Below are 16,599 nucleotides of genomic sequence, written 5' to 3'. Positions count from 1 at the left end.
AGACTTTCAACGTCAAGCGTATAAATGGATAATACGTATTGTATTTATATGTAATCGTCAAGAGTACTATTCTAGTTTACCCATGGATAGTTCAGGATTGATTGGTATTGTTGAAAAAAATTTAAAAAGTGGGGTACATGTCTGCCACGGCCCCAACTCGTATGCTCACTCGAGGAAGAGGAGGAAGATGATATATGAGACGACAAAAGGAAGCAACGGATGAAATAAGATGGGATAAGATGATAGTAAATAGAGTCTCACGCGTTGGGGCCGGTGGATGAAATGGGGTATGTATGTTGAAATTCTTTTGGGGGAAAAATGGTAAAGAGGATCAGGTGACGAGAATCTATTTATGCCCGATCGTGTCTTGAGAATTTGGAGGACCATGGTTTGGGACGACCGGGTGCGGCGTCATAAAATGGATTTACTGCAGAGGAGCGTAGGTCTTCTTGGGGAAGGGGAAACTATTGAGATATGGTTAGTACGTACATCTAAAAGGTAAATGTAGGTGAGGAAAGAAAAGTTGATAGTGTGGGGTGGGAAGAGATAACGGAGATAAACAAGGGGACGTACGAAGGACCGAGCTCGCGGATGCTCTGGCTGGCGAGCCACTGACCCATGTCAATGGACTGCTCGAGAGTCTTGCCCTCAACGATACCGGCGAGCAGACCACCAGCGAAGGCGTCACTGGAAACTGTTAGCATCACGGCATAGACATAGAAGAGCATCACAGGTCCTCTTACCCGGCGCCGTTGGTGTCGCAAATCTCCTCGGGGTTGATGGGGTGGACAGGGTAGGTCTTGACAGTGGGCTCGCCCGAGGCAGAGCCAATGGCGACAATAGTGGGGTCGGTGCCCTGGGTAATGATGACAGTGCGGGGCTTGTCAGTGTTGCGCTTGGGCAGGAGGGCGAGCTTCTTGGCAATCTCGGTGAGGTCGGTGGTCTGCATGACATGATTAGTTCAAGAGATTCAATAAACTCCCAATATATAAGCAGAATAACTTACACCCCAGCTGTGAGACTCGGCGTAGGCAAGAGCCTCGGTCTCGTTACCAATCACATAGTCCCAATAGGGAGCAGTCTCGTCAAGCTGCTCCTTGAAGAATTGGGGAATGAAGGGAGCAGAGATGGAGAGGACAAAGGTCTATGCACAGTCAGTCGTTGTCAACAATGACGTATATAAAGTGATCCAGCACTTGCCTTGTTCTTCTGGGCAGCCTCCTCGGCGAGAGCGAGGATGGCAGGAACGTTGACAGTCAAGTGGTAGCCACCAACATAGTACACCTGAGCCTGCTCGACCAGCGACCAGATCTCGGGAGACTTGAGGTGCTCAATCTTGTAGCAGTTGGCGGCAGCAAGGTCGGTGCACATGCTTCGGTCATGGCCGGTGATGATGACACCGCAGCGGCCAGTGGGGTGAGTTTCATCAACGTGGTACTCGACGCGGAGGCCGACCTGCTTGACAGCGTCGTGGAGAATCTGGGCGTACTTGTCCTTGCCAACAGAGCCGGCGTAGACAACCGAGTTGGGAGGGAGCAAGTACTATTTATAACCCCATTTAGAATGTGGAGAAGAAATTGGGATATTCCAAAGTTGACGTACCTGGGCACCACGAGCAGTGTTCTGGGCAGCACCACCGGCAATCAGCTTAGCATCGTGGTTCGTGAGCAGCTCCTCGTAAAGGCCAAGGTGCTTCTCCTCGGCGAGAATGGCGTCGTTGGCCTTGAGGCCATACTTTTCCAGGAGCTTCTCGTCACTGAAAGTCTTTAGTCAGGCTGTCACCGTAATAAAGAGATCGAAAAGGTCTAGCATTGTTGCACATACCCCTTGCCCTGGATATCTGTGACAATGTTAGCATTCGCCTTTGATATTAATATAGAAATAGCAAAGCGCGAAACAAGGCTGATGTTAGAAGCGCAAAAGCCGAAAACGAAACAGTATAGGCCAAGACTCCAGAGGTTTCAACAAAACATGAGGATGACTTGGAGAGCAGTCGCATCTGCTTCGAGAGCGCTGGCGCTGGCCTGGACTCGATCCGTTCAGGGTTTTGGGGGCAACTCAATTGAAGGCTGGTGCCGTCCACATCATTGACAATATTGCGTCAACACAAAACGTCGCAGAGGAATGGTCTCAGCATTGTCTCGGACGGCGAGTGTACCTGAGCGAGGCTCAAGTATCCGGCACGATGAAACAGCAACGTCCCACAGAAACTCCTCGGGTTCATATACGCAGAGTGGACGTCGTCAGACGTGTCACCCAGACTCTGTGCCACCGTGTGCAGGATCAGATTCGAAGCCACTCCAGGCCATAGAAAAGTCCATCAACTGGCCGGAAATTCTCGATAGCCCATGCCACACAGTATAGCACGCAAGCTCCAAGGCTGACCCCGGTATCGCCCAGTCCCGATGTGATACCAAGCCGAAAACCCATCCCAGCGCCAGTGTCCAGCATTGTCCCAAAATTTGGGCCAGCCAATATATGCTCCCCCTTCCGAAATGGAAAAATACAAAGGCTAGACTTTGAAAATTCGTAAGAAACTCAACTGCTACTCACCCAACAGAGGATTCTCCAAACAGAACAGCTGGAAAGACATTTTGTTGTTTTGCGAGGTCGAAAAACTTCTTCGTCGTAAAGGACTAAATGAGGTCTACAGAGTGCCTTATTAGCCGGGTATTCAAGATTTTGGCGTTTCAAGAATCCTTCAAAGGCGGTATGTGGGGCCCTTTTTTTGACGTTGAAGTACAACTTCCAAGTGAATTTTCTTCCCCTCTATTTTCCTTCTTCTTCTTTCCCTTTTATTTTCGCTCATTCGCTGGAGGTGGTGCACTGCAAAACTCACATTAAATTTCTCTACTTGTCCTTGCCACGAGCGTGCAAAATGTAGAGATGACAAAAGGCGGTGTTGTTGCAGGGAAAGAGAAGTTGTCGGCGTGGAAATATTCGGTGCAGAAGTAGTAGTGGAGTAGTTATTAGATTGGTGGGGTTGTCGGACCCTTCGGAGGTTGTGGGTGCTGGTACTCGCGGCGAAGGCGGATGTGGTTATAGTGGGGCTCCCCATCCAGGTGGATGACGACGGGGAAGAGCTAAAGGGACGAGCAGCCAGCGCTCGACTCTTCGAGAAGGAGGAAAAGGTCCGAGTAGCACTGTGCACAACTTCACTCTGGCCCTGACAGGACTGATGCCACTGGCTCTGGATTGATTGTAGAGCTCGGTGAGCCTGAGGACGAACCTGAAGTAACGGCGCCGCTGCGGTTGCTGCTGCTGGCGGACTCATGGCCCCACCAACAAAGCTTCGCAGACCCGTACCCAAAGCCATGGCCATCGATATCGCATTTGAACTTCGCGTAGGATGAGCAATTATATGTATCATAGTAAAAGAAGGGGTTGTTAAATGTAGGGCCGGTTAGAATATGGCAAGAATTGTATAGTTCGGTCAATTCCGTACGTCCGAGAAATGGTATGATTTCGGCATTCGCACAGAATCGTCTCTCAGGCTTTATTCCATCATCAATTCCATATGGCATGGGCATAGTACAGTCTCATGTAAAGGTTGCCAGGTAGTGAAATGGAGACGTTCGGAAAGTTGGAAATGGAAGGACTGATAGAGATGAAATAATAATCTGTTTGATTGGACCGTACTGGTTGTAGTGTGCGGAGATATGATGCAAGACCAGACAAGGCTGGTCACAGTCAAATCCCAGAGCAAAATCTCTGCAATGCTCCAGGAGGCGCAGAGATACGTCAAAAGACTGCTTACACCATACATGTCATGCGTACAATCAACGATCAATACCATACCTCTTCAACAGCGCATCGAATCCTTCTCACCACAATGAATACCGATTCGACAAGCTCACGAATTGCCACTATGCCACAACCATGACTACAATTGAATCCATTACAGCGTGTACATATGCAAAAGTCAAAAGTCACAAAATACCTCAGAACCAGTCTCTTCGTGTGATTTTACTTCTTTAAATATTGGAGATTTCGCTACCTACATACATATACCCATTCTATCTTTCATCGCTAGCTAGCTGGTTGCGATAGATAGTGAGATTATCGGGAAAGAACTATATAGGGTTTTGAAAATAAATACTAAGACATGGATATGGAATATGCCCCACGACATTAATCCAAAGAAAAATTAAAACTCTTCTACTCACATCCATATGAATTTAAAAGAGGGATTTCGCTTTTTCAGTGTTGAGAAAAAAGAACCTTATAGACGAAATGAAAATTTTGATTTTCTTTTCTTTTCAAATCATATAGATGTGTGCTCCCGTATTGCTTGAGTGGGTACCCTGGATTATATCTATTTCCTTCTAGATCTAATCACAGATGGCGAGCCTCAGCCCGGTCCCATGTCTATTCTCGACTCCAAACGACTAGCGTCCCAAAAAAAAGGTCGAGGCACAGACAACAGGAACCTGCGGCTCAGACTACAATTGAAGGTCATGCCAACCTCCAACCCACTCAACGTCGCCCGCAACGTCATGCAGAGGTGCTTGGCGTCCCGCACGATGCGCCGCCAAAGAAGAGTTCGGATAATGGTGCTGATAAGAATGAGGATTATGGAAATGAGCGTAGTGATGATTGTGATTGTTGTTGTTGTGGTGGTGAGCCTGCTGCGGCTGCTCACGACGCCAATCCTTTGTCAAACTCCAATTCTTCCGATCCAGACTTTCACCCTGAAACCCAGTCGCGCCAAAACCAATTCCACGACGCCAATTCTCATTGTTGAAGCTGTGATTGAAACTGCCAGTGTTGTGGTTGTGCTGCTGCAGTGGCCGCTTCAGCGATGAGTCAGGCGAGCCAGTTTTGCCATTGGTGTGAGCCCGACGACGGGCACCGAGGGCCGTCCACTTGTCCATAATTTCACGTTTCGAACGAGGTGGAGAGTTACGCGGCGCCTTGGGCGAGGGATGGTCTTCAAAGAAGAAACCATCATTCTCGCTGATGCCATCGTAGCCAATATTCGACAGGCCGCTGGTGCGTAGAGCCTTGGGGCTCGAGGTGCGCGAGTTGAGCTGTGACGCATCCTTAATTTCACGCAAGCCACCCGATCGGATAGTTCGCTCGTCGTCCTTGCTGTCTTGACTCCAACTCCTCTCATTCTGAAGGCGGCGCTCGTCGACAAAGTTCTGGTGCTCCAACTCCGCTTGCTCTTCGATTTCCTCGTCCCACAAATCGCTCCAACTCTTTGACACCATTTCATCCTTCTTACCAAACACAGAGGCCATGGCAGGAATGGGACGGCTGACGGTGATAGGCACCGAACCCGAAACCTGAGGTGGATCTGCTCTGGGAGGGTCACGTACCGGAGGTGCACGAAGAGTCATTGACTTGATCGAAGCTCCAAGGCCAGAGTCGAGCGCAGAGGCCAAGGAAGCGTTCTCCTGGGCGGCTGAGTACCAGCCTGCGTTGTTGGCGTAGCCAGGGAACATTTCCTCGGTGGAGTCCTCCGTGTCCAAAATAGCCGACAGGCGACGCACGGGCTGAGCCGGGCTCATTTGCAAAGCCTTGGCCCAGGGGAACGAGCCACCCTGGTCGAGCTGTGGGCTCTGGATCGACGGCGTACGCAGAGGCTCGCGGTTGGCACTAGCCGGGACGACATCGCGAGTCTCGGTGCAGAAGTCATCAAGGCTCTCGTCATCGGTAGTGAAGCTGATGGCGCGCTGCAAGCCCTCACGAACACCTTGCAAAGATCGCTTCTCAGGGTCGACGGTCAAGGCGTGAGTGAGAATCTCAAACGTATCCAGAGACATGTTTGGGAAAATGTCGAAAAGCGATTGCCGGTCACGAACATAGTCGGAAAAGAGAATGTCAGACTCGGTGGGCGTCGCAAAGGGGTTGCGGCCAAAGAGAACATTGAGCAAGCAGATACCAACAGCCCAGATATCGGCCTTGGCTGGAGCGTAGCCATTACCAGCAGAGTCGTACTGCTCAGGGGCCATGTACCGATCGCTACCAACCGCGGCTTCCGTAGACCAGGTGTCACGCGTGGCGAGACCAAAGTCACCCAGCTTCATGGAGCCAGACTGGGCCAGGAAAATATTTTCCGGTTTGATATCGCGGTGGTAGAATCCTTTGCTGTGCATGTACTCGACCGCATCAACAAGCTCAAGCATGAAGCTCCGAACGTGCTCGGTCTCGAGGGGGCCACGATCAAGTCGGATGGCTTCGTAGAGGTCGCCCATGGAGCAATACTCCAGGACCAGGTACCGGTGCGCATCCGTCTCAAAGGTGTGAAGCATGTTGACAATGTTTGGGTGCACGCCCAGCACTTGGTGGCAGGAGAGCTCTTCGGAACGCTCATCGACATTAACATCTGCATCTGCATAGCCCATGGCAGATGGCTTGGGTGTGCACTTGACGGCAACAAGATCCCCGGACAAACGGTCCTTGGCCAAAAATACCAGACCGAAAGAGCCATGGTTGAGAGGGGAGACGGTTTCAAATCGTCCGTCGAGGACGACTCCCTCGCTAAAATGATCTCGCATGCAGTCCATGGTGGTGATGTGACAGTTCCGCTTTGACGTCTTGGGAAGAATGCTGCAGTGGTGTTGAGTTGTGTATAAAAGGAGAAGTTGACGAGACAGGTCGGGTTAGGAGTTACGCCCTTGAATCGGTCCAAGAACGAGGTATATAGGTGAAATGGTGAACAATGGTAGTACAGGAGAAGAACAAGGCAGGTTAAACAGAAGAAAAAAGAGACCTCCAGGTAAGTTTCTTTTTTTGGTCGAGCGAGGATGCAAACAAGGCAGTATAGACGCTCTTTAGAAATGAACACGAAGTGAAGAAGTGGAATAGATGCTCGTCAAAAAGAAAATATGTACCAAATGTCGTCCGAAACAAGCGGAGGGTCGACAATGATGATGACGATAGAAACGAAGGGGGAAAAAAAGAGAAAAGATTTTCAGATGCTAGATGAGCTGCACCGGCCACCGCTGAATAGAATGAAGAACAAAACTCCCAAGTCGTAGATCAAAGTTCATGTAAAGTTCGAAGAAAAAGTGTGTATGCACATCTGGGACGAAGGTGTCGCTGAGCGAGGCAGAAGCCTGCTGTCGCTTAAGGAAACTTAAAAGATTGGTTTAAGAATCCATTTGGACGGGTTGTTGAAGAGAAAAAAAAAACAAAGGAAATGACTAGTCTTGTATATTCGAAAAGAGTGTAACTCGAGGCCTGCCTGAGGTGCGACTTGCGACAAGGGCAGCGACGACGTAGATGTCAAAAACGATATAGGAAAATTATACGGTAGATAGATGATAGATCGATCGAATATAGATTAGTCGTAAAGTCGTATCAAGGAAAATGAGGCAGTTGAGGAGTCGAGAGAGAGGTGGTCGGATGAGACGGACTCAAACCGGCCAATTTCACAACCCGACGGGTATAAAGGTGCTACAGGAAGTAGCGACCTTGAGATTATCCGATCAGGAGGTGACTCAGAAGTCGAGAATCCCAAAGAAAGGCTTCAAGAAAGCACTAACACTGAGAGAAGCTCGCTGCGGACTGTCACTATCGTTCGACGATGCTCAAAGGATAGCAAGTGATGAATTCGCAACAGATGAGCTCTTTCAGGTAATTGAACTAGCAAAAGGGCTAGGTCTTGAGATTGTTCGACCGGGAAGGAATTGCGTAGCAGGAGGAGGAGAGGAAGAGAGAAGGAAGGAGGTGTCCTGATTCTCGCTCGGGTCGGAGGTTACAGACGACAGATAAGAGTTGATGTAATCGGTTGCCGTAGGTAACTGAGAACGGAGACGCAAGGGAGGAATTGTATAGTAGTAGTAATGAGGAGAGCGAGGTAGAGAATATGAGGTAGCGGTTATAGATAGCAACGTTGTGTGAGAGAGTTCAGGACAAGGACAGAAGATTCGAGATGAAGAAGAGGTGAGGATTGGAAGAGATGAAAGGATGAAGAGTAGAGAGAAAGAGAAGAAGGTGGGATGAAGGAGGTAGAAGAGGAAGTAGGAGACGGGGGGAACAGAGCTGGGGCGGTGTGACTTGAGTCAATGGCGCTCGGCGAGCACGAGAGCGGCCAGACAGTCGAATGTCGTAAGGAATTAGGGAAATGGGGGAATGACCGGTAGTGGAGGGGCAGAAAGGCAAAGCTAGAGGAAGAAAGAGAGAGAAGAGCAGCGACGGACTGAAAGGCTAATTAGGCTAACGGAAACGCAGGGAGGAGGGAGATTGAGAGACTGAGAGATAGGAATAGGAATAGGGAATCACTAAGAGGGTGGGTGGTTGATGATAGAGGGATTGAAAGAGGTTAGGGAGGGAGGGAAGCAGGCCAAGAGTAGTAGGGGAGGCAACGGAGTGGTGGGAAACAGGCTGATGTGGATTGGGGGGGTGGATGATGACTCCGGTACAGTACTCCGATACGTACCGTACCGTACCTGCCACTGCGAGTCCAGTATGGAAGTACGTGCAAGTTCTGCTTTGCCCGGATTCAAAGATGCCGTCCAGGTGCAGCCTGGCCACTGCTTGTTTGGTTTTAGCGCCATTACTTTGACGTAGGTACCATCATGCAGCTAAGAGGCAGCGACAGATACCCCGGTTCTAGGTCCCCCCCCCCCCCTAACGCTCCCCCCTTCTTTCTGCTGCCATGCAGCTCAAACGCCCAACTTCTCTTTGCTGTTAGGAGAGAGTGAGAGGTCACACCGCTGGCAAAAAGAGAAACAACAAAAACAGGCATCGAGCCCAGGAGTCATTGTACACGACCTTACGGCACATTGCAGCACCACACACCACTCACGCACGCAATTCCTACTGCCATTGGCTCGGGGTTTGCCGAGCTAAGGGGAATTCTTCCTCTCCTCTCAAAATAGGAGGGGCGCATGCAAATGTTTACGAATGACGGATTGCTGAAATTGGGGATCAGACCGGATCAGGGACCAGCTCTTACGAGTCCACATGTGGACCTATCTTGCTCATCGATTCGACAAGATGGAGATAGAGAACCGGACGAGTCACTCCGGAGAACTTGGCTTGCTCAGGGACCAACTGGTCTCCTCTGGGGCCTTCTGTGGACCTCTTGGGCTGGTCCATTATTCTCCACAAATTCATTGACCGAGGAGTCGACCGCTTAAGCCGGTATCCATGGCAGAGCTGTCTGGCTCATCATGGCAGATGTGGGTTCATGGGGGATTCTCGCCCGCCTCCGGGGGCGCCAATAGCCTGGCAGACTGTAAAAATGCCGGGTGGCGAGCGGCCAGAGTGGCCATAGTCCAAGCGACCAAGCAGCTTAGGCCCTCTAGACCCATGTCTTCCATCGGCTTCGATCCGAGTTGTCCGACTGTGACTCGACGCAAATCACCTTCGTCAGGTGGGTGGCATGTGGTCCAAGGTCCCTCTCCCTCTTCCCTCCAGGGGTACCATCTGGCATCAGGGTCCTCTTGTTTGGTTTCGCTTGTTGTTCCTTTTGGCCAGCGTGGACAAATGCATGGGGTGCCCGTCGTGACGCCTGCACTCAATGAACAAAAGATGGCTCCCCAGACATGACAACAAACGCCACATCCAGCTTTTCATACCGACCCCCTAGTCATCATACGAATTTCTGTTTCAGGGGACAATTGTAGACAAATTATGCTTTTTTGTTGTGACAACAATGGTGCGTGCCAATGCCCGTCGCTGGGTGGATTAGTGAGACGAATCAACCCCATTGGCATGATGAATCTCAGACTGGATCATACCCGCTGTCACAAACGTTGTCAACCTCCTTGCGCTGTTGCAGAGACCTGAAGCATCGATTAATTAAGCATCTTGGCTCGTTTTGTTTTTGCCAGTCATCTTAGTCGGAGTTGAAGTCAAGGCGTAACTTCTGTGTCCACCGCGTCACGCGGCCATCCGTCTGTGGCCATCCAAAACGGGATGGGAATGCACCCTCGAACGCCATTTACTTACCTAATACGTGCCCACCATTACGCAAAGAAGAGTAGACTCGAGTATAGACAACCGCTCGGTACTTTGAAGACTGTTCATAGCTCTATTGGTGCGCAAGTATGTCAAGGTCTCCAGTTCCTCTTCCGTCGTCACTTCCTCTCTATCTCCCCTCGCAGCTTCGCTTCCCTATTTCTGTGTTTCGTCCATCCTGTCATCAAAACGCTTGAGCTTTGCATGGCCCGCAGCAATTCCACACACGGACCCCCCACCTCCTCGGTGCTTGTCGAACGTAAGTGAAAGGGCAAGTGACATTTGCGAGGTGCAGAAACCGTACCACCATCACCCCATCAACGCATAACCTGGAACATTGTCTCGTTTGCTCCCAGGAAAAGAGCTATGTTACTCAATGATCTCCCATTGTTGTTTTTTCTAGCATTGATCTTCAGCTGGAAAGATACTCTTATCAATATGCCATGAACCCTTCCAATCAATGGGGGAGTGTGGGCGATCAGTGCTAACGGCTCCACGCTCGGTTGGACCCCACTTGGTCGGTTGGTTTCGGAGGGAAACGATGATATCCAGCCTCAAAGGATGATCGGACCCGCGCAGATTTGCACTGATGAACTGTAGACAATTTTTCCACCGTGGATTACTCCATGAGCAAGCTCTGCTGGTCAGTGATTGTTCAGGAGAGCGACATCATTGATAGAAGATCGGAGGAAATTTTTTATCTATCGCTGATGCTCGGAGGCTTTCCACCTCAGACTGTGATCAGTCTCAAAAAACATCCTGGTTCACTGATAACAAAAGTCGACGCTAAAAAAGTCTCCACCAAGCAAAAAGACTCCAAGTTACAGCATCCCAGGAGGATTAGATGATGGAATCCCCGACCGATGAGAGAGCGTCTCGCATAACATTAACTGTCTCCCTATCAGTAGCAGCCCTATCAGAGCCCACCTCTCTCCACCCTCCCGCTATCTCCTGCAACCTTCTTAGGAAGTCGGCCATGGTTCGGATTATCCCCAAGGTACTAGTGCCGTAGCGTCCGCCGACAGTCAGACCGGGTCTTTATCATTGTTGATAGAGTATCTGGTGGCCGGTCGCCGCGAGTCAGTGTTGCATGACTGGACATACGTCCGTGCGCTTCTCATATGAAGGCCAGGAAAATGTGTGAGAAAAGGGAGAGACACTCAAAAATCCATATTCTTCATTGGAGTACTGCCCCATTGTGTTCGCTTGCTATATTTTCGAGGTGTAAAGCGACCTTGCTGTTGTGTAGAGGGGGTCTCGAATAATTGATCTGCACCTTTCCTTTGATCAACTCATGCAACCCGACGACGTCGCAATCTACTCCGTAGAGGTCTGACCATACTACCACGTACAGTACAGAACAGATCCTTGCATAAAATTATGGCACGGGTTGACTGGAACTGCTACTTGTCCAATTTAGAGACTGTCGATCCATTTCACACCATTGGCCATGTATGCACCTTTGAAGCAGAGCGATTGGTTGCAGTCGATAAACCCTGTTTGGCGAACCGGTAAGCTTCATTGGTAGCCGGCTCGTGCAGCTGGGAGATTGCTCGAGGGGGATTAGCTCCAGCGCCGTATCATTGCTTCATCTCGACAAAAGCGTAACAAAAATTGCGCAAGAGATTTCTCCCATGGCAAAGGGTCACTGTATACCGGAGTAATGTTGAATATGACTCCATATCAAACGCCATTGTTCCGTCATCTCACGTATCTGCTGTCGTCAGCGTCTAGGTCGATTACATAAGTTATCATGTCATGGTTCCTGAGATTGTTGGAGTTTGTGGGCTTTGATTACTGTAACTTACAGTACTGTAGATGCCAGAGAGTCACTTCAGAAGCGCTTGGAATTAAAGTATCGGACAATATTATTCCTTGTCCTACAGGTCCTAAGCGTAGTGGAGTCTGGCGGTCGAGAGACGAGGATGAGTGAACGGTTGGGCCCTCCCGCGGGAAATTTACACACATGGCTTTGTACCAGGCATTATACTCGTAGTTGATTGATAAATTATTCATTTATGTCGGACAATATGCACTTGAGTTTCGGGGGGTTGGTCCATGGAGGCATACACCCTTGACTGTTGAAGGTGGTGAAAGGCCCTGCTCTCCCTTCCCCCATGGTATTACTACAAAGGTACTACTACAGTCAAGTAACCCATTGCTGTAGCTTACCGCAATGTTCCGCACCTCCAAGAGGAAGATTCACTCTAAATCACTCTGTACAGCGGGTTACAACGCAGGTCAAAAGCAATAGTAATCGAGTCGAGACATAGCAAAAAGGCTTCTGACGAATAGAATCGGTGTTGCAGTTAGACACGCAAGCAGGAACAGGCAGTTGTAACCTCGATGTGCGTTTCTAAGCGTAACGGCTTGCATCGTCAATCGCTCCAATGACCTTGCGCCAAATGTACAGCATGAATATTGCAAAATTTCTCCGCTTTGACAGAGTTATCAATATCTACCAGATGGAACGATCTATACTGTACAATGCTCTTCCGACGTGTAATAGTGGAGCATAGGATTTTGGAATGCCTGCAAAGAGATTGAAAGGAAGCGGGGAAAAGGGCGCAATAATGTCGGTGAAGGATGCAGTAGCAGTATTATACTGTGGTCGGGGAAATATCTGGTGTTTTTCTTTTTCTTATTCGGACGTACTACTCTGTTCAGATACTTCAGTTCATCTCATTTATTCCGTGTTCCTCTTTCGGTCCTATTCCTAGGCCCGCACGAGGCCCCCCGATGCTTAAGGTGCCCGCTCTTAAGAAGTGGATGCATGTCGCCTTTAGTGTACTGCATGTCTGCAGACGAGGAGAGCCATTCCTGCCATTGGACAAAGACGCAACCGCTTTGACTGTCGGTGGCTTTTTACCGCTTCCTAATATCCTCGCAACCATGCGATGGTCTAGACTTTAAACCTGCAGCATCGACGTGTCGTGTAGCACCACGGCGGCTTTTCTCGTGCTGGCTCTTGGTCCTTGCCATGGGCCCGCACGGGCTGGCTGGGAAGCTTGAGACGCCCCCTGGGGCCAAACAAATCCATGTTGGTGGCGGCCGTGCTCGAGAGCAGCGCGGGAGTTGTAACGGCAAAAGCAACAAGTGCAGAGCTAAATTTCAGGGATCAACAAAGTCAACACACGTGTGATACTTCAGTACTGAAAAGAAAACAAAACATCAAAGTATCGTACTGCATGGTGTGGAAGCAGGACATGTCGTTGCTGTGAAGGTACATTGGCAGGAGCCCAGTTGACACGCGTTGAATATAGGCTTCAAGCAAAGAAAATAATAAAATTCCGAGTAATTCTCTTTTTTTTATAATTATATATTTCATTTTCCAGATTACCGTTTATTTTTACCATCCACCCCGATTTATCGAGTATATTGTTTTTTTGCACCTTTACCCCGCAGTTCAGCAGAATTCTTTGATCGCGGTGACAAATTAGCTGCTTCCTCTCCGGGAATTATACACCTGACGATACAGAATCAGAAGGAGGGGAAAAAAAAGAAATATTGCCATTACTCGAGACGCTTAATCGTTGCCATTTACAGCGCCGTATATCCTAGATTTCAAAGAAAAAGAAATATAATTAATAATAAACACGCAGATATAAGCGACCAAGGCTTTTTGAGGAGGACTGAAGTGATTTCAATGCATTCATCTTCAAGCATTAGCCTTTGAGCGGGTCCGACTGCCAATGTTATCGCCAGTGGGCACGGATTTCGTTTCTGTCTTCTTCTCTGCAGTGGAGCTCGCTGCATCCTTTCTCGGGCGTCCAGGGCCTTTCTTCGCAGGTGCTTCTTGTTTCTTCTCGCCGTTGACCCCATTTTGTTTGGTCTCCTCGGGCTGCTTTTGACGCTTCGTATCTTTCTCCGCGTCGCCAGTATCTCCTTCGGCTCTCTCGCGCTTTTCGCCAGCAGTTGCTTCTTCTTGTTCCTTCTCTTTCTTCTCTTCTTCTTTAGCTTCCTTTTTCTCCTCCTCCTCCGCATCCGCTTTCTTTTGCTCTTTCTTTTCCTCCTTGTCCGCCTTTCCTTCCCCACCCTCGTCTTTGTGCTTCGGCCCTTCTTTTTCTACATCAAGCTCACTCTGCCGCTTCACAACGTCGTTTCCCGGCCGGGAGACGTGCACGGCCGGATTGTCCGGGCTTGCATTCTTCTTGATGGTGTTGCCTTTGTTCGATTGAATGGCAATCTCGCCCTGCTCCTTGACTTCTTCCGCAGTACCTCCAGGCCGGCCACCAGACCACTGCCATGAAACTGCGATCAAGCACACGCTCTCAGCCAAGTTGTTCGAGAATAAGGGGACATGACGTTTGCATTGCATCCAACGCGTCAGACAACTACAGCCACAAATGTGGATACATACCCTGGTCGCCTTCCTTGATTTCCTTGTCGGCCATGATGATTCAAGAGCTTATGCGACTAATTACTTTAACAAGCTTGTCAGCGGAGGTGTCTTTAATATATACTACAGCGCCGAAGCCATTGACAAAGGCGAAAGGGTTACGGAAGCTGAAGCGCCCCCATCCACGCATTGCCAGACTTGCATAAGGCTCCCCAAGGACAAAGCTTACAGGAATGCTTTGAAAGATAGAGCACCGGCTGAGTCAATTGATTACCAGATTGTGAAAACTTGCTAAGTAGCTAACAACAGAGGAGGAGAGAAAGCGACGACAAATCAATCGGCCGGCGCCAGACGAGGTGGAAAAGAGGGCAATTATAATGGAGAAGTATTCACAAAGAAGCAAGAAGACAGACTGGAGTAGATGTCGTCAATGAGCAGGCTTGGTCCAAATGCGCATGAGGCAGCTGTTGCAGGGATAATGGGGTCATCAGTCTACAGCTATACATAATAGACTCAATGGAAGGGGGCCACGCCCTGGACGAAGGTTCAATGAGGGGGATTTGGGCGTGATCGATCTCCTCATTCAGCCCCCGAGTACTGTCGAATCGGGCAACAATCAATGGATCGACCGCACGCGTCACAGGTATCATTGCAGTAGAAAAGGGTATGGGTCATTCAACTAAAGTCCTCAGGGCGTCGTCTTACCTTGCGTTGTTTGGCGTTATGACGACAGCAGTTAAAAAGAAGCAGGCTAGACGTTGCACAGTTATGCGCTTAACCAAAACCAGGGCCAGAGAGCTATGCCGACTAGCTGTGTAGGTTAACAGAATGCTTGTCTTGTCGTACGGTACGGAATACGAAGGTACTTTGATGCATGTGCATAAGAAGATTACGTAACATATACTTGCATAAATCCAATTGTGCTCTCAGATTATGAATGCATAGAACTATACACAATTGTGCACCATCGGACCGAGGCGTATCAATAATTCTCGTCAAGCGGCCAATCACGCGGAACAGGAAAAGTTTCCCAGCATCAGCATCATTTCGGACTTGGCGCTCTCCTGGACAATCCAAAGACATCAGTTGAACAACCTCATAGACCCGTCGAAGCAGGAGTCTCTGGACTTGGGGGATATTTGTTTATTCCTTACTGATACAAGACGCGCCTTTGCATACCTCGATACCACCGCCATTGGAATTATTACCGGCTTTTCAAGCGAGTTGATCTCTCCCGTCGTCGAGGCCATCAGCCACCGTTGAGCCTCATCACTCTGAAACGCCGCCTTATATCTTCTAAGACGTCGACCGGCTAAACCGAACCGAATCATAAAATGGATCACACTCGTGACCCTTGCCCGTGGGTGGCTTTGAACGACTTTGGAGGCGCCTTTTGCATGGGAGTACGCTTTCCCTCTTTCTTTTCGCCGATATTATCCACAGCAACACCTCATACCTTCCCCCTTTCTCCGTAACGACCCAATATTCATCTCCGATTTGATACATTCGATTTCTCCGCTCTTTGAGATTGGAGCGGAATATGGGACGGATACGGAACCTTCGGGTACAATCTTGGAAATAGATAGCTAACGCATTAGTTATTTTATAGGCAATTGGTGGTGCTGTGTGGCATGGTGTCAAGGGCTTCCGGAACAGCCCTTACGGAGAGCGAAGAATTGGCGCTCTCACTGCTATCAAGGCTCGTGCGCCTGTCCTTGGTGGCAATTTTGGTGTTTGGGGTGGTCTCTTCTCAACTTTTGACTGTGCCGTCAAGGGCCTCCGCAAGAAGGAAGATCCATACAACGCAAGTATGTCAGCACCATTATGACAAGTAATACAAACAGCCCAATACTCGACAGGGTTTAACCTGGCGGAGCTGATTGAGGATGCCATACTTGAAACATTCATGCTAATCTTGTTGCCGTATAGTCATTGCAGGATTCTTTACTGGTGGCGCTCTCGCCATTCGTGGCGGAATGAAGGCTGCTAGAAACTCGGCCATTGGCTGTGCCTGCTTGCTTGCTGTCATTGAGGGTGTTGGTATTGGTTTCCAGAGACTCATGGCTGAGAACACGAGACTGGATGTGAGTACCCCCTTTAGACATGTCAATCCACTTTTACATAAGATTCTCTTCTATACCTACGTGTGATTGCTCTAGGGATGACTGGGCTAACATATATACCCTCATTTTCAACAGGTTCCTGCACCCCCGCCGCCAGCGCCAGCGGAGGGCGCCCAGACCCCTGCGCTTGCTTAAGCATGGTCTTGTGTGCTCCTCCATCTCCATCGCATGTAACTATTTCTCCCTCGGACTGGTCTCATGCCTCTCAACCCTTTGAAACTC

The 16,599-nt window shown here is 49.4% G+C and overlaps 4 protein-coding genes across 4 annotated transcripts; 1 reads left to right on the top strand and 3 right to left on the bottom strand.

The window, feature by feature from the left end:
* Position 1: 1 nt before the first annotated feature.
* On the bottom strand, positions 2-3,770 carry L228DRAFT_246855 (PfkB-domain-containing protein). The gene is made up of 9 exons (XM_018332506.1): positions 2,840-3,770; positions 2,554-2,647; positions 1,825-1,840; positions 1,603-1,756; positions 1,201-1,542; positions 1,007-1,144; positions 744-943; positions 574-687; positions 2-464 (listed from the first exon to the last, which is right to left on the bottom strand). Exons 1-9 carry the CDS (start codon positions 3,320-3,322, stop codon positions 425-427), a joined length of 1,581 nt encoding a protein of 526 aa, XP_018188089.1. The 5' UTR covers positions 3,323-3,770; the 3' UTR covers positions 2-424.
* A 186-nt stretch (positions 3,771-3,956) lies between these two features.
* L228DRAFT_128225 (serine/threonine protein kinase) lies at positions 3,957-6,914 on the bottom strand. Its single transcript, XM_018329069.1, has 3 exons — positions 5,139-6,914; positions 4,501-5,087; positions 3,957-4,209 (listed from the first exon to the last, which is right to left on the bottom strand). Exons 1-3 carry the CDS (start codon positions 6,510-6,512, stop codon positions 4,179-4,181), a joined length of 1,992 nt encoding a protein of 663 aa, XP_018188088.1. The 5' UTR covers positions 6,513-6,914; the 3' UTR covers positions 3,957-4,178.
* A 6,450-nt stretch (positions 6,915-13,364) lies between these two features.
* Positions 13,365-14,656, bottom strand: L228DRAFT_246849 (hypothetical protein). The gene is made up of 3 exons (XM_018332505.1): positions 14,484-14,656; positions 14,276-14,338; positions 13,365-14,166 (listed from the first exon to the last, which is right to left on the bottom strand). Exons 2-3 carry the CDS (start codon positions 14,307-14,309, stop codon positions 13,574-13,576), a joined length of 627 nt encoding a protein of 208 aa, XP_018188087.1. The 5' UTR covers positions 14,310-14,338; positions 14,484-14,656; the 3' UTR covers positions 13,365-13,573.
* A 932-nt stretch (positions 14,657-15,588) lies between these two features.
* On the top strand, positions 15,589-16,512 carry L228DRAFT_267928 (mitochondrial import inner membrane translocase, subunit Tim17/22; the record flags this gene model as incomplete). Its single annotated transcript, XM_018335048.1, has 4 exons — positions 15,589-15,657; positions 15,864-16,062; positions 16,184-16,338; positions 16,453-16,512. 4 exons carry the CDS (start codon positions 15,589-15,591, stop codon positions 16,510-16,512), a joined length of 483 nt encoding a protein of 160 aa, XP_018188086.1.
* Positions 16,513-16,599: the final 87 nt, after the last annotated feature.

Source organism: Xylona heveae (genome assembly GCF_001619985.1).
Source record: "Xylona heveae TC161 unplaced genomic scaffold L228scaffold_5, whole genome shotgun sequence".
NCBI lineage: Eukaryota > Fungi > Ascomycota > Xylonomycetes > Xylonales > Xylonaceae > Xylona > Xylona heveae.
This window is presented reverse-complemented; position numbering and strand designations above follow the sequence as displayed.